We start from the raw sequence: 21,793 nt of genomic DNA, 5'->3' as shown, positions 1-21,793 counted from the left end.
GAAGATGTATGGAACACTAACCACCATAAGCCCACTTCTCCCCCCCCCCCCACCCCCCCCCCCGACCAAACTCGGACTGCAATGTGGGCATGACCATCCATGTTCACATGGATCAGAATCTGTCTTTTTAAATTTCAAGTAGAGAGAAACGGGTATAAGAAACAAAGAGCAAAGACAGAACAGGTTTGCTAATTCCACCTGGATGGAAGCCCTGCCCATCCACTTTTAGGTCGTACCAATATGGAGCATGTGTGCAGTATCTGAGCTTTCGATCAGGTGAGTTACTGTGTAGATCCTCTGGCTTAAAAAAATCATGTCATTTAACACCAAGATGGGCCCATACAAAACAAATGGATAACTACGTAAATTGTTTTGACTGCCAGTTGTAAATTGTGGTCCACTTCAGGAGGGAAACTGGCTTATTTTTTTGGCAGAAAATCCAAGCATTGTTTCTAACCTATGGAGTGCTCAGATCTGTAGCCATCATGGGCACGCAGAAATTTTAATTTTGGTAGTGGAATGTTTCTAACCTGTGGAATGCTCAGATCTGTAGCCATCATGGGCACACAGAAATTTTAATTTTGGTAGTGAATGCCAACCTTTTCAATCCAGCAATCCAGCATTTGAATTTATGTTCTGCTACTATAAAATTAAGAAGATGAATGCAATCATCCTTACTCAACTGAAGACTAACAGTGAGGGGCCACAGATGCAGGGATGTGTGATCCAAACCATCCATGGGTGGCCAACACTCGAAAAATCACATCAAGGTCGATTGATTTGAGGCATCCAATCTATGGAAATTGTATCCAATGAGCATGGAATGTTGCTGAAATTCTTCTCAAACTGACTATTTAAAGCCACAGATGAAATTGGTCAAGAGCCATCCCCCATCAAGAAGATGTATGGAACACTAACCACCAAAAGCCCACTTCTCCACCTGTGGAATGCTCAGATCTGTAGCCATCATGGGCACACAGAAATTTTAATTTTGGTAGTGAATGCCAACCTTTTCAATCCAGCAATCCAGCATTTGAATTTCTGTTCTGCTAGTATAAAATTAAGAAGATGAATGCAATCATCCTTACTCAACTGAAGACTAACAGTGAAGGGCCACAGATGCAGGGATGTGTGATCCAAACCATCCATGGGTGGCCAACACTCGAAAAATCACATCAAGGTCGATTGATTTGAGGCATCCAATCTATGGAAATTGTATCCAATGAGCATGGAATGTTGCTGAAATTCTTCTCAAACTGACTATTTAAAGCCACAGATGAAATTGGTCAAGAGCCATCCCCCATCAAGAAGATGAATGGAACACTAACCACCATAAGCCCACTACCGCACCGCCCCCCCCCCCCGACCAAACTCGGACTGCAATGTGGGCATGACCATCCTTGTTCATGCAAAAAGGCTGCTCAATCCAGATTGTCAATTTGTGGGGGCCGGCCATTGTGGATGGAGCATGATACAAATATATGCTGAAGTAATGATCCCTTTACAAATTAAGCTTCGAAGTAGATCCGGGTCATTATTATATTAGATACAGCACCATACTGAAGCAGAAGAAGCATTTACATCCCACAAGGAAGAAGAAGGAGAGAAAAATTCACTCATTAAATGCTTGTCTCATAAACTCCAAAGAAGGAGCTTGAACACATCTACACAGAAATGATGGTGCATAACAAATAAAAAGGAATCCAAGGACACACCAAACAACAAAAACAAAAAATAAAAATAAAAAAATTAAATTAAATAAAGGCAGCCACAACTAAGAATGAGAAAGGCTTGTAGCAATGGGGATGATAATGACCAGAATGAGGAGTAACAGCAGCACCAACCCAATGCACATCCATTTCCTGCTACTTCTTTGATACTCCTTTGCATTCTTCAGTTTTTGGGTCCCATCTGCCACATAATGTGATGCGTTGATCACATGATGCTCGATGTCATCCATCTGTTCTCCTTGAGTCTCCACCATCACCGCCATGTCTAGGAAAATCTGGTGAAGCTCAACCAGGCTCTTCTCCAACTCCTTTGCCGCATCATACCTATCCTGAATCTCACTCACCGTTTCCAGCACCTTCCCCCTCCCATGCTCTGATATTGCCTTCTGCAGAAAATTCTCACTGTCCCCATTCGATATTATCTTCTCTATCACCTCCTCTTCTGGATACTCCCCCATCACCGTGAAGTACCGTCTCTCCACTGTCTCTTTGTACTCCGCCATCGTTTTCTGTCTCAGACACTGGAAATCCAGCATCAGATCCTTGAGCTTCCTCCGTAGCCCGTTTGTCACCGATGTTCTCGTGCGGTCTATTGGAGTACCCTCTTTGTACCCTGAGAGCCTCCTATTGGCGGCGTTGGCCCGGTCCATCTCCTCCAACTGGGCTCTAATCATTCTCGCCTTTTTCAAGACTGCAATAATATCTTGATTGATGTTGTTTCGAAGGGCTTTGAGGGCCTCAGGGTTGTGGAGGGATTTGCTCTCCTCATTTGATTCCTGTAGCCTCACAAGGATGTCTCGGATGGAACCCATCGCTTCCTTCACCTTATTGGCATCCTCCAAGAAGAGGCTGAGGTTTCGGTCAATTGCACTGTTGCTGCTGGCGGCCTGGGTTGCCATCTCGATCTCATCAGGACCAGCTTCCAGATCTTGCAGAGCCTGCCTCTTTAGATCGACGTAGCTGGTGAATGATTTGGTCATCAGGTCGTTCATCTTGCCAGCAGATTAGATATATCTGTTTCACCAATCAATTAAAGAAATCAGCAAGAGACAGAAGAAGAAGAAAGAAGTCCATGAACATGTAAAAAAATTTAAAAAAACGGAGTGGAATTTCAGAAAACCATTAACATAAAACACCTGAAAAGGAAGTGGGATTTTGCAGAAGAGAGATATTTTAGCAGAGAGAAGAATGTATACCTTCTCCCTTTCTGATTTGAAACTGCAGGCAGCTAATTGTTCAGCAGGCTCTCGAGTAGAAAACCCCCTTTCGCAGAGACAGAGGGAGAGCAAAAGGGTTTTTTGATGTTGCCTCAACCAAATGCTCTAAATAATAATAATATAGCAAGAAAGCTTCCCCAGTCCGATTTCTAACGGTCAAATGCATCGCATGTGTCAGCCCTTGCTTCTTTCCAACGGCTATATTTTCGATCATCAACCACTTTATTTAAATTTGAATTCTAACCCAACCGACTCTTGTCTACAGCGAGAGCGGATTAGGTGAGACCCCGGCCGTAGGGTTACGTGGGGCCCACCTTGATGTATGTATTATGTATCCACGCCGTCCATCCGTTTTTCCAGATCATTTTAGTTCATACTTATAAAAATGAAGCAGATCCAATTAAAAGGTGGACCATACCATAAGAAACAGTGGTGATTGACCAGGCGTATTTGACCTTATCCTTTTTTCCAGATCATTTTGGATCAAGCTGATTTTTTTTTTCCCCTTCATCTAGGATTATCTGACCTTATCAACAGATTGGATGGTAGATAAACACTACGGAAACATTAAAGCATGACCTAAGAAGTTTTTAATGGTAGGACGGTCAATCAACACTGTTTCTTATGGTATGGTCCACCTGATAATTGGATCATCTTAAATTTTAGATAATGCCCCACAATAATCTTCAAAAGCGGATGGATGGCATGGATACATAATACATACATCAAGGTGGGCCCCACAGTAAGGGCTGCACCGTTTTAGGTGGACATCACCACATTATGTGAGCCCCGCCATGATGTATGTGTTGTGTCTACACCGTCCATCCATTTAGAGAGATCATTTTAGGTTATCATCCAAAGAATGAGAAAGACCCAAAGCTCAAGTGGACCCCATCACAGAAAACAGTAGGGATTGAACCCATGCCATTAAAAACTTCTTTGGGCCACAGAAGTTTTCGATCAAGCTGACATCTATGTTTTCCCTTCTTCCATGTCTGTGTTAACCTACAAACAGGTTGGATCTCAAATAAAGATAATGGTGGGCTGGATCTCAAATAAAGATAATAGTGGGCCTTAAGCAGGTTTCAACGGTGGGCGTCCCTATCCCCACTGTTTTCTGTGGTGGGGTTCACTTGAACTTTGGATCTGCCTTGGCACGTGCCCTAAAATTGGTTGGTGTACCACACACCACTGAACTGGCTGTTATGTTTACGTCACCAAGTTCCGTGCGTCTCACCATGAGTGTTTTTTAGCGAACGCACGCACACACACCACAACATACTCACGCCGTAGGGGGTTTCACTACCTATGGGTACTCGAACCCTTGACCAGGTGTTGAAACTCCTTAGAGTGGAGCAAGAGTAAGGAACCTTACCATGAGTTGTGTTATATCAAAACGAGGATGCACAACATCACGGTGGGCCCCATTGTCAGGGATTCCACCCACCTCGTTGGATCTGGGGATCCACCAAAGCCACGCCCATCCACAGTGAGGATGAGTGATGGCCCAGAAATATCGCAGATCGGAAGATCCTAGCCTTCCAATCTGTCCTCTTTGTCGACATTGTTTCTTCTTTTTCTTCTTTTTTTGGTATATTTCTTTGACTTGCTCGCTAAGTTGGACCAACTACCAAGAGCATGAAAGGGTAGGATCTTTCAATCATCCATGGTGGCTCCCACCACATCAACCTTTAGATCGCTGGCTATGGCACTGGACACAGATTCAGAAGGGAAACCACCAAAGTCGGTGGATCTACGACTCTGGGGCCAAACATGGTGCAAGTGTTTTATACTCAGGTGGTCCATATATTTTGCTGGCAGCATGAGCCCCCCCAAAAAATGAAGCATATCCAAATCTCAGGTGGACCACATCACAGGAAACAGTGGTGATTGAAAACCCACTATTAAAGACTAGCTCGGCCTAACAATAACCAACGGCAATCCGGGCCGCTGAATAATTACAAGCGAGAAATTCTCATGGCACTGCACAATCTCTCAGCCTGAGCATTGTACCCATCTTCACACCACCGGTTCGGAATACAGATGCCTTGGATTTTTCATATGGGGAGCCTTTTGGTGCATCTAAAAAAGTTGGACCCATAATATCAACGCTTTGTATCAATGAATAGTGGGTCCATGTTTTCAATCTGTAAAACCGAACGGTTTATTAGTACTGACATCAATGGCTGGGAATTTTTTTGTCCAAGGAGAATTTTGGAGAATGTAGTACACACTGTTTGGCTCATAATATCAACAAATCCAACGACTGAACAAGTGGCCCCAATTGTAGAAACTGAAAGGTCAGAACCTATTGTACAATCTCTAAGTCCGAGCATTGCATATACCTCTTTAAATCAACCGTTTGTGGTTTTCCATCAAAGGAAATCATTAGTGCATGGCCCATGCACAGTGGGGCCAATAATATCAACTGTTTGGATTGCCAAACAATGGGTGCCAGTTGTGATGAATCAAGACATTGTATCTCTACCTGAATGTTCTGTTGTCAGATGGAAACCCACCTGAACCTGCCCTGGATTCGCCATTGCTGCAGTGCTTTACGTCAACAAGACATCTCACTAAATCGAGCTCACACATGCTGCTCATATCCAATCAGTGATAATGACAACATTTACCATACATATGGCCGTAATGGGCCATCCAAACAGGCTTTGACCTTTGTTTTTTTTAAGCATCTCACAGATGGACCATAAATAATAGGGTCTTTTGGATGAGGGTCATATAGTCCCAAAAAGTGACCGATTAAGGCTGCCTGGCACTGAGGCTGGCCCAACCAGCGCCCGTGCCCAATTTCTGATGGGCTGGGCTGGGCTTGGCCTGGAATCTTCACGTCCTATGGCATACCTCAGCCAGACCCAGCCTCGACCATTTGGCACGTTGGACCAGGTGGCACATGGATCCCACTGCAGTGAAGAGTTGAAAAATACTTCTGCTGCAAAGAAAGCTCAATAAGCCAACACAAAAGTCAACAGATACCCAACTCACGGTAGTACAGAACCCAGATAAAATATGTTCCAAATTAAAAAAAGAAAAAAGAAAGAGGAGAAAAAAGAAAAAGGAAGATACTCCTCTCTCTCTCTCTCTCTCTCTCTCTCTCTCTCTCTCTCTCTCTCTCTGTTTTTTTTTTTTCCCCCCTGAATTCTTTGAGAATAAGATGGTCCTCATTTTCGATGCTCCAAGCAAAACCAGACCAACAGAAACAGACATTACAGCCTCCAAACTTGTCGTCTCCTTCCTGATCCTCCAACATTTAGTAGTGTTGTACATAAAAGGGGCTGGCTATTGCGGTGCTGAACCATGTGGTGGAGGCGGTGGTGGTGGAAGAGCCATATTTGATCCGATTCCCACACCAGCCCCACGCACATCAATCATGTTCGGTGCTCCAGACTGCAAACAGAAACACACTCCATAACTTAAGCAAATCATTTCTAATATTATCCTCATGCAAAAAATAGATAAAACAAAATAGAAAATTTTAAACCACATGGTGTGAAGAGGGGGATCAAGACAAGGAGAGATTGTAGAGTAGATTCACGACATATATCTGTATCCGGAAAGCTCATTGATGGATCCGCAGTCGTCAGATCATACAATTTATGGATCTAGTCCAACCCCAGGCAAATCTTACATTTACAATCCCTGATTTACAATTAAAAAATCATACTTGTTCTCTTCTTTTAAAATTTTATTTGGCTTCCATTTTAAGCATCTTTTAAAATAGGACAATTGTTTTATTTTGTTCTTTATAAAATATTAAATAAAGGATCTTCTTTTCCACCTTAAATTGTGGAACTTTTTCTTATGCTCTCTTGAAGTCCAGGCTCCAAATTGAATTATGACTGGAATATTTTTTATGGAAGGTTGCCATCATGTTGGACATACATATTGGGTAATGGTGATCTAGATTTGACTTCAACTAAAAGACCTAAACTTTTTCTGTGTGCCTTTTTTTCCTACGGTTCCATTACATGATTTTAGAACCAAAGGGAATCAGTCAATCATCTCTTCATCCATTGTGGCTTTTCATCTTCAATTTGGTGGAATTTTAGCTTTAATGTTTTAAAGTGAACAAAGACCAATGGTTACATTTATTCTAGCTGTCAATTCTTCTCATGGAGTGGAGGCCTAGCCCACCGAATAAATGCACCAGTCTGATTGGTCCCAGGATGTTTCCAGTAGGTCCATCTGATGAAAAGCCCAGATCTCACACACTTGTGGGTCATAGCACCTATGCTGCAAACTTCCACAGCAATGTCTCCCTCTGCAAATTGCCTTCGGACTTCATGGAATAAGAACACACTAATGTCAAGTGTTTGCACAAATATCACACTTCAGGGCGGACAGACTTTTTCCAAGTATGGATGGCAATCCGGTCCATCTAACTTCAGCCCGCCATTGATGGGCCACGTGGCTAAATAGCACCGGTTGAATAATCAGAAATGACGAAAAAATAGAGGTTGCTGCTAATATTGTTTTTAATCGCCCATATTTACACTGCCAATTGAACAGTTAAAACCTTGACAGCAATTTTCTGCCAAAGGCCAATCCAAGGTGGAAGTTAAGAGATGTATGGTCCAAGCCCTGATCCATCAGGCCATCTGTGGGAGGTGTTTCGCAATGAAGACAGTCTGACACCTCAAACTTCTTTTTCGGAAGATCAATATACACAGAGTGGCTTGGTCATTTCTAGATACTAGTTGCGAGAAACAAAAACATGAGCGGATTAACGTGCACGAGAAAGGGAGCAATTATACTCAAATTCCAGGAAGCAGGGTTGCTGTACAAACATTTATAAAATGTAATTTTAAATAGTACAAAAATATATACTAATATTGAGGGCATGTTTGGGTAGGATTTTGGTGGGCCCATACTTTCCACAGCAGATTCCATCATGCTAAAGCAGTGTTTCTCCCACTTAAATCACAATTATGTCAAGTTAAAATTAAAAAGAACAACTAAAGAGTTGGAACATTGTGTTTGAACAGGAAGGTGTTGTCCAGAGAATTCGAATTGACCCCATCTAACAAATGGTACTCAAGACATGATCCAGCCTGTTCACATAACTAAAAATCCCTAGCACCACTATCATTGTAGCCTTGTCCCAGCTATTTGGTGTCAGCACATTTCACAGTTTAGCTCTCTATTAAGGATTAAATACTTATAGTAAAAACATTTGGCTGGTTTCATGGTTCAGCTTTCTTTCAAGGGATTAAATACTACTGCCAAAAAAAAAAAAAAAAAATCAATCAAAATGCATTTTCTGTTTTCTAGCATAATTTATCTATATTTTTCTCTCTTTCAAGATAAATTATCTATATTTTTCCATTTCATTTTTTCTTTTTGTCTATATTTTTTCCAAATAGATGAAAACAAAATTTAATTTTATTAATTTGGAAATGCAACCATCCATATCATTTTGCATCTTCAAGCAGCAGAGATGTGGCCCAGATAGCGGCATATGGGATTCATGCAAGCTTCACAGAAACCATTAGATGATTCTTCAAGTTAAGAAGGCATCAACAATAGCAGCAAAGGAACCATTATAGACTTATGGTCCTAGATGTCTCACAGTTACCTGCAGTTATAGTACATAAATGACCACGCCAAAACATTAGGATGGTAAACAATAAGGCGGGTAACATGTGGCAGTTGACAGTCGGCAGTGTTTGGTATGTCTTGCCCACCTGACCTGATGCACAACAGAGCTGGCACAGGTAGATGCAGTTTGTCACGTGTGTCAGCGTGAGATGGGCGAGGGGAGTGTTGGTTTCGCAAAGGTCTTGGTGGCATATGTCCCAACAGGTAATGTTCTTAAATTCAGTTTCTAGGGATTTCAAATGGTTAAAAGTGTCCTTGGATGAAGGTTAAACAGTTGGTATGTAAACTGTAGCAGTTGGACATATTTCTCAAGATACTTGACAGAGCACGAAGCTAAGAGGATTGGAGAAATTCTTGCATACCTGGTAGGCGTTTAGTCCTGGGACTGGTGCTAACTGTCCGCCTTGTGTCCGATTAAACATTCCACCATATGGAAATGTCTGTGCTCCGCTTGCACTTGATGGACCCTGATTATTTGCTATTCCATTTCCAAAACTCCCAATGGAAGGTGGAATATTGTTACTAGAAATAGGTCCAGAATGCATAGGATTCATGCCCATCATGTGCGATTGTGGCAATGGTGGAATCATCTGATTTGCTGTCCCTTGCATTACCTAAACCAGGCATAAGACTAAATATTGGAAGCTCCCATTTTGCAGTCGGAACTTGAAAGAAGATAAAAAGATGAAAATGGGGGCTACACTAATATGTGGGCCTCACACCATTTCTTAAGGGGCAGTAACTCCTCCAATGTACACATGGCATACATGTACGCCAATCAAGGCCCCGTCAATAGCAGGCTCATTGTGGATGGAGCATGGCTGAAGATTGCACACTGATAGACAAACTTATCCATCTGAAATTAGCACTTTGAATTTGAACAGCAGACCATTTTCTATTTAAATGTTCATTTGATGGCCCCCAATAGGATGGTTAGAATCATCCTTAGATATGTTCAGCCCACAACAGATCCAACAATTTGGATGGTCTAATCTATGTACATTTTATGTCATGTGTACTGAGGATGAGTCATCACCATTTAAGAAATAATGGACGAACACAGTAGTCTAGCCACAAAAAGTAATAAGAACAGTAACTAAGAAATAATGATAACAAAGAAAGAGAACGTACCATTGGACCAGCCTGCGGCGGTGGCATCGACGCAGCCATTGATGAGTGCACAGGCATAGATCCTGGCATTGAAGATGGGATGGATGGGGGCATGCCGATGGGTAGTGGAGGGCGAGATAAATGAGGATGTGGAAGCAGTGGCAAATGTGATGGGGGTTGCAGTTGCACCATATTTGGAGGTGGCAGTGGTAAAGAGACCATTTGCTGTGGATGTGCAGGTTGTTGCTGTTGTGGTTGAAATTGCTGAGGAATCTGTTGATACACTTGCTGTCCAGAAGCAGCCAGAACAGATGGATGTGGTCCCGGTGGGAGAGGGGGAGCCCCAATAGGCAAAGTACCGGGAATTTGCTGCCTTTGCTCTCCTTGATCAGATGTGTCAAAAGATGAGAGCGATAACGGCATTGCAATTCCAACACCAGGAATAGTTCCTTCATTTCGTGTCAATCCAGCAGCAAATGGCCCTGGAGTTGTTGGGGCTTCAGGTAATGGGAAACCACCAGCTGAACGACCAACAATTGCAGGATTTTGCTCTCCATAACCTGTGAAGCTTAAATGCACAGATTAAAGAGTAGCCAACAATTTTTCTGGTATACACGATCAAGTTATTCTGAGCCATGAAATGTGATTGAGGAACACAAATTACATCATGCAAGTGCACTCACCCCTCACATGGATAAAAGTCACATGTGCAAGATTGAAATGGCATGTTGGACAATCCACGCTGTGTAGCCTACAGATCACATGCATTAAAATATGGCATACATGATCATCAGTAGGACACATGTTCACAAAATTTGATCCATTGGTCAATGTCTCTTAGCAGTCAATTTATTTTGTATAGAAGTTGCCTGCCTGGTGACCATATAAAGGCCTGGTTTTCAAATCATCTACATTTGGCTTGAAAGGAGACCCAATCTTGCACACATGCACTTCGTTTTCCCACATGAGGCAAGCAGACTTTCAAAGTGTAATTAGCGTCTCTCTGAGATCTAGCTGTTTTAGGGTCGGGTTTGGGTGTGCTTTTTAGACCCATGGGACAAGCTTGGGCTTTAGATATAAAAGCCCAAACAATTTTGGCCGGGCTTGAGCTACCCTTGGCCCAAACAGATCCTACCAGTGCCTATATATCTCTAATAAATATTGTAAATGTGTATTAAATATTGTACACTGTAATACATGTAATGTATTATTACATATAGATTTTGCTAATGTTCCAAGTTCCCACCTTCATGGGGATGTTAGCAATGCTCCCAAACCTTTTGAATGCCACGTAGGACACCCAATCATCAATTGGGACGGTTCGTTCAATAGTTCCGTTGGGAGCAAGTCATGGTACAAGAATCATGTCGATCAGAAGATCCTAACCTTTGAATGGGGCCACTTCGTTATAACCATCCACTGTTTAGTAGCCAATCTTGACTGTCCATTATCCATGCTATTGATCATATGCTTAGGATCACTCGATTGCCATGATTTTTGCACAATAGGTTGCTCCTAGTTATAAGAATGAACGAATGGTTCAGATCACGATAGGTCACTCCATGTGTCATTTAAAATGTTCGGGGATGTTAGAAAAAGCCCATTACATTTTTATTTTTTATTTTTCTGAAGAGCTTTGAATTTGATTTTATTAAAAGGCTGCAAGACAAAAGTGAAAGCAGCAAAGTGATACAACCTCAAAAGACACCCCTGGTTACAATCAAAACAATAACAGAACATAACCATAATGCAACCCGGATTAAAGCCCAAACATATGATGTATATTATGTATATACATGACAGAGCAAACCCATTACATATTATGAACACACACACACACATGGGAAATGGTACTATGAGGTCAACCTCATGGGAACTTCCCATGAGATTGAGTTCTGTGGGGGCGACCCTGAAGTGTGATGGACATTCACATGGTGCATTTGGTAGGTCCCCTCTAGGTTATGGGATGTGCAAAAAATCTGCCGTATCCAGAACTGAGGTGGGCCATACCATCTGAAACCATGGAAATGTTTCTCAAAACATCTAAATGCACTTAGTGGGGCACACCTGAGTTTTGGAATGGCCTGAAATTTGGTGTGACCTCTCATCCAAGTGAGACACACACTGGATGTGCTGGACGTCTAAATCACATCTCCCTAGGCCCACGTAACTCATGGATTGGCCGAACTTTTTGGCCCATGGCTCACCATGGAAGGATGCATCTGATTGATGGGATGGATGTCCTTCACACATCACGGTGGGGCCCATAAAGCTCAACCTTCCCATGAGGTTTGTGAAAAAAAATAGATTTTGTGAAAATTTTGAGAGTTGGTGAAAAAAAATAGAGTGAAAAAAATAGATTTTTGTAATTATAAACATAGAAAGCTTGTGAAAAAATAGAGTTTTTGTGAAAAAAAAAAAAAAGAGAGAGAGAGTTTGTGAAAAATAAATAAAGATTTTTCTTTGTGAAAAAATAGAGAGTTTGTGAAAAAGTAAATTTGCAAAAAAGTATACACATCTCCCTAACCAACTTTTTTATGAATCTTATTTGTTTGAAAACTCTTCTCTTATTTTTCCTTATCCTTATCTGCATGGATATAAACGAATGGATTCATCAGCCCCTGAATATTATATATCAATATCAAGATTTGATTGATCCAATTGAGTTGCAATCAATGACATGGTCAATTGTTGAATTGAATGAAATCAAATGAAATGGGAATGATTCTATCATTTTTTATTTTTTTATGTAGGCGCATGTCGGAAACAGATAAACATAACAATTCTTATTCAAATTATGAATCATAATTGACTAAACAACTATAAATAGAATATTGATTGGAGAGGTATGAATAAATTCACAATTTGTTCTCAAACTTCTCGATTTTATGTGTGTGTGTGAACCTGTGCAAGTATTTCAATTAAAATGAACATGATGATATAAGAGGTGTAGAGACCATTGTAAGCGCTTGCCCAAGTCTCTCGAAATGAGATTTCAACTTTTTGAGCATGTATGTACTACAGTACATAGGTGATATAAGATGTACATGAATTATTTATGATGCTTAATTGACTTGAATTGGAATTTTAATTATTTTACTTGGACTAAAATAACTTGAGATTCTCATATGAGTTTTAATGTCGCCATTTTATTTTTACAAATTTGGCATGTGCAAGTGGTCATAGGCTCGGTCAGACTGGTCATGGGCACATAAACCATCACAAACCATTTTTTTGGACAAGGGTTGGGCTTGGGAAAAGCCTAGAGGATTTTGGGTTGGATCGAGCAACATGAATCCCAGCCCAACCTGGTCCATTGAACAACCCTATTTGCTATGCATGGTCCACCCCCCCATCCACACAGGGGAGCGCAAGATTAACGACCTGGATCACCATAACATGGTGATGGAAGTAGATCTCCAACCGTACTTGATCACATGTGTGGGGTCCTACCTGGTCACATATGATCCCAACATGGGTCCAAATGAGGAAAGGAGCTGGTGATAGCTATTTATGGGTGTTTTATGCTTAGAATAAAAGAAGGAAAAAAATTTACCCTCAATCCAATGGAGAATAGTGTTTAAAGGAACTTTTGTCATTTCCCTTTGCATTACTATTTGCTTCCAGAAAGATAGCTAATGTTTTCAAGCTATTTAAAGCCCCTTGGGTGTGTGACTCTTAGATGGTGTTCATGATGTTATGAAGAACAGTATTTTAAAGAAAATATTACTCCTAGCCTGAGTTCCCTTGTGGCTTCTTTTGCCTATGATCTAAGCACGAGTTTCTAGATACCTTACTCCTTATCTTTTCTTTTTCTCTATAGCTTCTTGCAACTCTTGAATTTTGAGAGTTTGTAACTCCAAAATGGTTTTGGCACACCGAACTGTGGAATATATTCTCAGAAGTTCCTAGTTGTAGAAATCTGGAATTCCAGTTGCACAACATGGGTCCACTCATGCAAAACTGATGATCGTATAATTCTTCTCTGAATTATCTTCAGGAAGGAACAAAAGGTACCTTGATTGTAGCCGATGTTGTATTTGTCACGGCAAGGATCACCTGGCCTGTTTCTACACCAAAACTTTGTTGTGTGATCATTGCTACCACTGCAGAATAAACAAGAAGGATGAGATTTTAAACAAAGATAAATTGAAAAACAATTACTGTACAAAGCATAAATGATCACAACTTCTTTCCTATAGCTGCAATGAACGCATGCGATGAACATCAAGGTGTTGCCAAAGACTGCAATAAAACGAAGTCTACAATATACATTACAAATGTTATTATATAATCAGCATAAAGCAAAAAAAAGGGTAATTTAGAATAACCAAAAATGCAGAGGCCAATTAAATGCCATGGATTTGCAAGAGGTGTCAAACTGCTACACATGGTGTTGCTACACTCAATTATGGAAGAGAAAATAGCACATATTTCTTATTGGTGCCGGATCCCAGATTTCATGGCCAAATTGTACATATGCATGGCCTAGTATTTACATTGTACACGTCCTGAGCAAAAACATTATCAAGAAAAAATAATCAGAACATTGCAACTTCATGAATGATGGGAGGTAAATCAACAAAACAAACAATACACATCTCATGAATACTGGCAGTCCGTGGTCAGGAAGGAGAAACTGGAGCACAATTTTCTGAGTGATGGGTGTGCAGGCAAAGCTTAGTACATGTATACTTTGGTAGTAATGGAAGTTGAGTAATTGACCAATAAGATTGCCAAGAATTTGGCATTTTGAGAATTATATAATGAAGTTTGTGGAGTTTGTGTTAGGTTTTTATGCAACCCAACTGTGAGATGTGTGTATTGCCGGAGATGAACAACTGTGCAATATCCGCAGGTACGGCTTGGCACAAAGTCCATATTGGGCAACAGTTGTATGTGTCTCCAGCCAAACAGAGGATGTCTAAGACAATACACACCATACTGTTCCAGATTCTTAACCATGTTCTTACCATCCTGATGATGTTTTTCAAGAAAACTACATATGATTAGGCCACGTAACTAAATTTGATGTTGAAAAAAATTATATATGAAGACCAAATAGCATGGTTTGCTGGCTAGCTTTTGAACCACATTACTTAGAGAAGGTTTTGTTCAATGTGCTGATGACCACCAACTTTTTTGTAAAGACAGACCACTGGGAAATCATTTCGTAATATTGGAAATATACATCAACATGCCCACAGAAAACATTAAGACCAAAGAGATGTTTGGTAAGAGAGTAACATGAAGACTCTTATATCTTTTGTTGCAAAGAGAGCTTAACATGAAGCATGTTGGGTCTTCTTCTTTTTCTTGTAGAAATTTCACCACAAACAACACAAGTAGGCAACTTCTAGTAAGCATCTTGGGTCATCTCTTGTTGGGCCATCTTTTGTTATAAAGAAAGTCAAAAAGACTTCTTGGAGAGATTTCACAGCAAAACTAGAGAATCAACCAATGAGATGTTGGGAAGAGAGTTTAACATGAAGCATTCTGGGTCTCTTAGATCTTTCCTTGGACTGGAGACTGACATGAGGCATCTTGGCTCATCTTTTTTAAGGAAGGGAGTTGAACTTTTGGGTCCTCAAGCATCTTGGGTCATCTTTTGCTGGGAAGAGAATTCAACTTTTGGATCTGCCTCTTAGCAGCGAATCAAGTGGGAGCCACTGTATAGGACGGCTTGCGAAAAAAATGCAAAACGGATTTTTATGTATTACAACCTTTTAACTACCTAGTTAATTAAGGTATTTTTATCCCTGTAACTTCCATCAATTTTCTCTAACATGGGTTATGTTAGGTGGCATTATTTTCATATATGACAAAAATACCCTTCTATATAAAAACCTCTACACTAAAATAGCATGCATAAGCGGTCAACCTGCCCAACATGGTCACCCACCATAGAAGTCGGAATCACACCTTCACAGCCAACATGCTATGTGAATTTGGAAGTTTTGGTGTTGTCCAGTTTTTCTATGGTGTAGCCACCTGATGATTGTATGAATTTGGGGGCATCCCATCATCATGGTAGGGCTCACTTGATGTGTGGCTTGGATGGCATACAAGACAAGAAGGTGGGACATGCATAACAATTGTAGAATAACCCATATTATAGAACATTGTGGATGGTGGCCCATGTTGACCATGATTTTATTTTATTTTATTTTATTTTTTTTGAGAAGTGACGATTGTATTAAAAGAAGAAAAAACAGGAAAATCTGCTGAGATAGCAGAAGAGGACTAAAAGCCTAGGAAAAGAACATCACTATCTTTAAGAGCCTTAACATGAGAGGCCCATTCGATTACAGCTCTTTTAGCCTTGGACAAAACAGAGGCAGCCGAATTAACTGAATCACAGAAGCAGCGGTTATTCCGTTCTTCCCAAACACTCCACCAGACTGCGAGGACAACCATCCTCCAAAGTTTTGTTTTTTGTTTTCCGATTTGAAACCCGTGCCAAGCATGATGCAGAAAGTTGACCTTCTCCGGCAAGCACCAAGAAATGTTGAAGGAACGAAAGAAAGCAGCCCATATAAACGAAATAAAAGAGTAGTTGACGAGAAGATGGTCGACTGTTTCTTCCTCCCGCATACAACAGAGACAGACATTAGGGATAATCATCCCTTTTCTCCTGAGATTATCGATGGTGAGAATCTTTTTTCTGCCAGCAAGCCAACCGAAAGCCACTACCTGAGGAGGAGCAGTGTATTTCCACAGGAATGGTGCGTGTCTGGACTGAGAGAGAGAGAGAGACCTGTTAGCAGTTAAGTTGTTGAACAGGGATCTAACAGAGAAGCGGCCCGACTTTTCTGGTTTCCAAAGCAGACAATCTGGAGCAGATGAGGGGAGAGAAACCGATAAACATTCCAGCAGCTCAGCGTATTCAGGGATTTCCCAATCATGCAGATTTCTTCTACAGCCGACCAACCAGACGATGTTGTTGTCGTTCACTTCGTAACAATCGGACACAAAAATATTTTTATCTGGGGTTAGGGAAAAGATATTTGGAAATCTGAGTTTAAGAGAAACGTCTCCCACCCAAGTATCTTCCCAAAACCGAATATTAGCCCCATTCCTAACTCGAATGCAACACCTCTAAGCACCTCTGATTTCATCTTGAGAATGTCCTTCCAGATTGGAGCAGCCCTATATGAAGAGGACCCCTTGGTCCACCACCCCCCGACAGACTTCCCGTATGTGTGTTTAATGATGGAATTCCACATACTCCCATCTTCAACTCCCAATCTCCAGATCCATTTTCCCATCAAAGTTCGGTTCATCTCCTTAAGATTTCTGATCCCTGCCCCCCATCAGACAGACAGCAGCACACCTCCTCCCATCTAAGCAGAAGAAAGTTGCGCTTAACATTTTCGAGGGTGACCAGAACCGCTGGCGGACATTTGAACAACGACATAAAATAAATGGGGAGGTTGGATAGAGATGCTTTTATCAAAGTGAGGCGCCCACCCAAAGATAATTATCGACACTTCCAGCGGGCTAACAGCTTCTCACACCAGGAAATGACTTTTTCCCACATCCTAATGGGAGGCCTGCCAATACAAAGAGGAAGACTGACAAAACAGGGAGGGAGAGCAGCCACGGTACAGCCAATAATGGACACCATTCCATCGATCTCCTTGCTATCCAAATTGATGCCGAGGAGCTTAGATTTAGCCAAATTAACTCGCAGCCCAGATACTACCTCGAAACATCGAATTGTAGTTCGGAGATTGTCTACCTTTTCAGCACAAGCTTCCGAAAAAATCAGAGAATCATCCACATATTGGATGTAGGATATCGGGTTGCTCAGCCCTTTGATAGAAATCCCATGAAGGACTCCTTCAGCCTGACCTTTGTGCAACATACAAGAAAAGGCCTCCATCACAAGTAAGAACAGGAAGGGGGAAAGCGGATTGCCCTACCTGAGGCCCCTCGAACTCTTTAAGCAACCTTTTGGGGAGCCGTTGAGAAGGATAGAGAAATGAGCGGCCCCAATACATTCCTCCATCCAACCTCCCCACTTCTTCCCAAACCCCATCCTATTCAAAAGGTATTGCAGAAAAGCCCAACCGACATGATCATAGGCCTTCTCGATGTCCAACTTACAAGTGATGAACTTCTTTCCGGATTTGGAAGAGGAATCCAAACAGTTGTTAGCAATTAAAGCCGCATCTACATTCTGCCTGCCAGCAATGAAGGCGCACTGGTTGCCGAAAATGATCTTCCCGATCACGCTACTTAATCGTAACGCCAAAACTTTTGCAAGGATCTTGTATGGGCCTCCCAAGAGACTGATCGGCCTATAGTCTGAGAAAGAGGCTGCCCCTGGCACTTTAGGAATCAGGGCGATGAAAGTGGCCCCCATACCTTTGGAGATCTTCCTCTATCATGAAATTCGGCGAAGAAATCCATAATGTCGCTTTGAACCACTTCCCAAAAATGTTGGAAGAATAAGATGGGGAAACCATCTGGCCCAGGAGCCTTATCGCTTGCCATAGAAGCTAGCGCATTCCTAACCTCATCAGAGAAAAAAGGAGCCTCAAGGGAAGTAGCCTCTGCTGTCGAAAGCATGTCGAAGACGAGGTTGTCGAGAAATGGTCTACACCTATGTTCACTCTTGAGAAGGACTAAGAAGTGGCTGACAGTTTCATCAATAATTCTAACTTTGTCTTTGATCCGCACTCCATTAACCATAAGATTGGTAATCCTATTATTCCTTGCGTGCATACTGGCAATGCTATGAAAAAATCTGGTGTTTCAGTCCCCTTCTTTCAACCAACTTGCCCGAGCTTTTTGCTTCCATAAAATTTCCTTTTCAAGGGCCCTGCCTGCCAGATCTTGCACAATCTGAACTCTTCTAGCCAGAGATTCTGGAGGCATTGGGGCCCCTTCGGCCTGGACATCGATACTGAGCAACTCGATAAGAAGAGAATCCACTTCCAAGTACCTGTTACAAAGCTCAATCTGACTCCATTGCTTGAGCGCAACCTTCAAATGTATCAGTTTAGAGCTGAGCTTGAAACCAGCATAACCTTCTATCGAGTAATCTGACCACCAGTCCGCAACCATCTTCTTGAAGCCATTGACCTTTAGCCATGAGCAATCGAATCGAAAAGGCTTGGGACCCCAATTCTGCTCCTCCACATCCAGAAGAATGGGACAGTGGTCTGAGGTGGTTCTGGGAAGGACCGATTGGGCAGAAGAGGGAAAAGAATTGAGCCAACCAGTGGAGACGAGAAACCTGTCGATTCTGGAAAGAGTTGGAGAGGCACGACCATTACACCAGGTGAATCTAGAGCCAAGCAACGGAAGATCCACTAACTCACTATCTTCGATCCACCGGGTGAAAGAAGCCATCGCAGGGGAGATAGAATTCCCATGGGACTTTTCATCAGGGTACCTGGTGATGTTGAAATCACCCATGATACAACAAGGCCTGTTGGAGTCGAGATTGGGAGTTCGAGACCTCTTCCCAGAACTGAAGCCTGTTGGAGTCGAGATTGGGACCATAAACAAAAGAGAAGAGACAGGAGAAACTCGAAGTTGTGTGTTGCAGCGTCGCCGAAACTGAAAAAGAACTGACCCATCTGGAGAGGAGAGACCAAGTCGAGGTTTTCCAGGCGAGAATAATGCCTCCAACACTACTATTAGCATCCAGAGCAACCCATTTGATGTCTCTACACTTCCAGAGGGAGCCCATCAGCCTCTCATCACACCCAGACACTTTCGATTCCTGAAAGCAAACCACATCCGAATTGGATCTATCGCAGGTATCTTTGATCAAACGACATTTCTGCTTGGATCCAACGCCTCTAACATTCCAAGATAAGAACTTCATTTGGCAAACAAACTTCCCCGGGAACCCTGACTCTTCATTCTAGCTGAGGGCTAAACTAATTAAACCATCCACAAGACGTTGAACTTCTCTACTGCTGGAAGACCTGGCGCAACGAGTTCTTGGCGAATTAGAGGGAGATAGAGGTCTGTCGCGATTCTCTACACAGTGGAACAGGGCCAAAAAATCTTCCAAACAATCACCAAACGTAGCCCTAATGATCTGCCGACATGCCCCATCGTGTCTCTAATCATTTATTCTTATGGATGGTATCCGGGAGTTTAGCCCAGGCATGATCATCTTTAATGAGGTTACTAACCTCCTCAAAGGCAAGGGCCTCACCAAGGTGAACCTGCAACGATTCCGCTTCGATGACGTCGATGTCTGGTTGCTCTTGAAACAACGTGAGAAGACTCTGCTCTGTCCAGTTACGGAGAGAGGATGCCGGGGAAGAGGGCACGCTAGAAGGGGATGTCGGGTTTTCTGACTGATAGGAACCCTGGTCAAGCTCCGAGCATTCCGGTTCTGGATGAAATGTGAGGGGTTGATTAGCTGGCAAAAGATTGGAGCTCGGCCTCGTCTGCTGACTGCTCGCTCACTTGGGAACCGACACCATCAAAACGTTCTATTATGTTCGATCTAATTGTTTGGGCTCGCGGTGCTTGCCTGTGGGAATCGGAAGGAAGAAGAGGGATCGGACGCTTCTCTGAGGAAAGAGAGTAACCTGCAGTCACTAGGCTGGTTAGAATGCAACGATAGATTTAAATTGCACGGGTCTAGATCTGGGAAATAACGCTGGACCCGAAACCCGGGCTCGAGCGGAACCAGAATAGGCGGGTAAGTTAAGTCGCCAAGGGACCCGATAACCGATCTGACCCGCGAAGGCGAATCAGGTCCGGAAGAGATCCAGCCCGATCCGAAGGGGACATGTGCCCGGGACGGTATACCAATGGATTGAGCGCGCTAAGGATCGAGGCGAACACTGGCTCCATCCCAACCGCTCGGGGGCCATGTGTGACCTCTGATCCAACTAAAGCCTGCAGCGACGAAGAATTGACGCCATGTGTCAAGAGCCAAGGAGTAGGCCTGACAGAAGGCCGACTACCACCTTTATCGTAACAAGAGCATGGCATCATCCCAGCCGTAGATAGGCCACGTGTAAGCTCTGGGCCTGTGACCTCCCGAAGGTGCGATCGAACTGCGCCACGTGTCGAGAGTGGAGGGTCGGCGCAGTCCGTAGACCGGCTACTATCATGATAGTCGTCTGCCACTCTGACAGGAGAAGAGGAGCGATCGCCACGTGGCAACCTCTCATCCGTCCAATGGCCACGCAGCAGCCTGTCCACAGACAACGCGCGAGGAGGCGGAGCGATCTCGCCACGCGTCTGGTACGATTCCTGCTCTCTGCAGGACGAAATGATGGCAGATAGAGAGGCAGCAGAGAAACCGATCGGTACTCCGCGGGAGAATCCGGAGCATGGTCCCGCATCTTCTTCCTCCGCAGCTCTGGACAGAGCAAGGGTAGAAATGGTCTCCTTCGCACGCCAATAGTCTCCCCACCGAGGCCACGGGGAGTTAAGATCTTCCAACTGGACGGGAAGTGAGATCTCTCTGTCTGCCACAGAAACGATAATGTGAGAGGGAAGAACTTTCCCTTTCGGTCTTCAGATGCACATTCTAGCCACCGCCAACTCCTCTCCTTGTTTTGTCTTATCGTCGAGTTCGATCAGCGTACCAAATATTTTAGCTGCCACGATGAAGAACTCATCGTCCCATATGTCGAGAGGAATACCCCAAATGAGAACCCAAATGTCCTCCGAGCCGAACATGGAGAATGCTTCCCAGCTTCGCACCCTGACTACAGGACCCTCGGCATGTAGAGACCCAGCCATGATACAAATATCTGGATTCAGGCCTGGAGTGAGCCTAACCCACAATTCGTTGTAGCCCATAGGTTTGATCAGGTATTGAGAGGGCCGAATGCGGCAACAGTTGTCGATCCAGTTGCGGACTTAACGGAATGGAAGCTCCCTCCCTGGTATTGATAACTACAGAATCTTGGAGTCGTTTCTTGGAGTAGATTACCCGTTCCATGGAGATGTTTAAAGAGAAAGGATTTTTGGATCCCTCCGAACCTGGCTGCTTTCTTCCCATCTCTTCATTGCTCGTTCACAGCGGGGCAGCATCAATTTGCGGCTCTTTGGAGGATTCTTCTGAAGATGTTAACGCTTCTTTGTAGGAAGTATGAGTTGCTAGCTTGATTTTCCTAAGGATTTCCGCAA

The 21,793-nt window shown here is 42.9% G+C and overlaps 2 protein-coding genes across 4 annotated transcripts in view; both read right to left on the bottom strand.

The window, feature by feature from the left end:
• Positions 1 to 1,601: 1,601 nt before the first annotated feature.
• LOC131228516 (syntaxin-related protein KNOLLE) lies at positions 1,602 to 3,074 on the bottom strand. The gene is made up of 2 exons (XM_058224252.1): positions 2,927 to 3,074; positions 1,602 to 2,744 (listed from the first exon to the last, which is right to left on the bottom strand). Exon 2 carries the CDS (start codon positions 2,720 to 2,722, stop codon positions 1,775 to 1,777), a length of 948 nt encoding a protein of 315 aa, XP_058080235.1. The 5' UTR covers positions 2,723 to 2,744; positions 2,927 to 3,074; the 3' UTR covers positions 1,602 to 1,774.
• A 2,809-nt stretch (positions 3,075 to 5,883) lies between these two features.
• LOC131228214 (flowering time control protein FY) overlaps positions 5,884 to 21,793 on the bottom strand; it is a 55,445-nt gene continuing 39,535 nt past the window's right edge. For all 3 annotated transcript variants that reach the window (XM_058224137.1, XM_058224167.1, XM_058224170.1), the window contains 4 exons: positions 13,691 to 13,779; positions 9,695 to 10,233; positions 8,926 to 9,177; positions 5,884 to 6,352 (listed from right to left, as the gene is read on the bottom strand). In XM_058224137.1, coding sequence (XP_058080120.1) covers positions 6,245 to 6,352; positions 8,926 to 9,177; positions 9,695 to 10,233; positions 13,691 to 13,779 — 988 coding nt within the window. In that variant the 3' untranslated portion in view covers positions 5,884 to 6,244. The remainder of the gene's footprint in view (positions 6,353 to 8,925; positions 9,178 to 9,694; positions 10,234 to 13,690; positions 13,780 to 21,793) is intronic.

This window comes from Magnolia sinica, chromosome 1 (genome assembly GCF_029962835.1).
Source record: "Magnolia sinica isolate HGM2019 chromosome 1, MsV1, whole genome shotgun sequence".
NCBI lineage: Eukaryota > Viridiplantae > Streptophyta > Magnoliopsida > Magnoliales > Magnoliaceae > Magnolia > Magnolia sinica.
The sequence above is the reverse complement of the archived record's forward strand: the minus strand, read 5'-3'. Positions and strand labels throughout refer to the sequence as shown.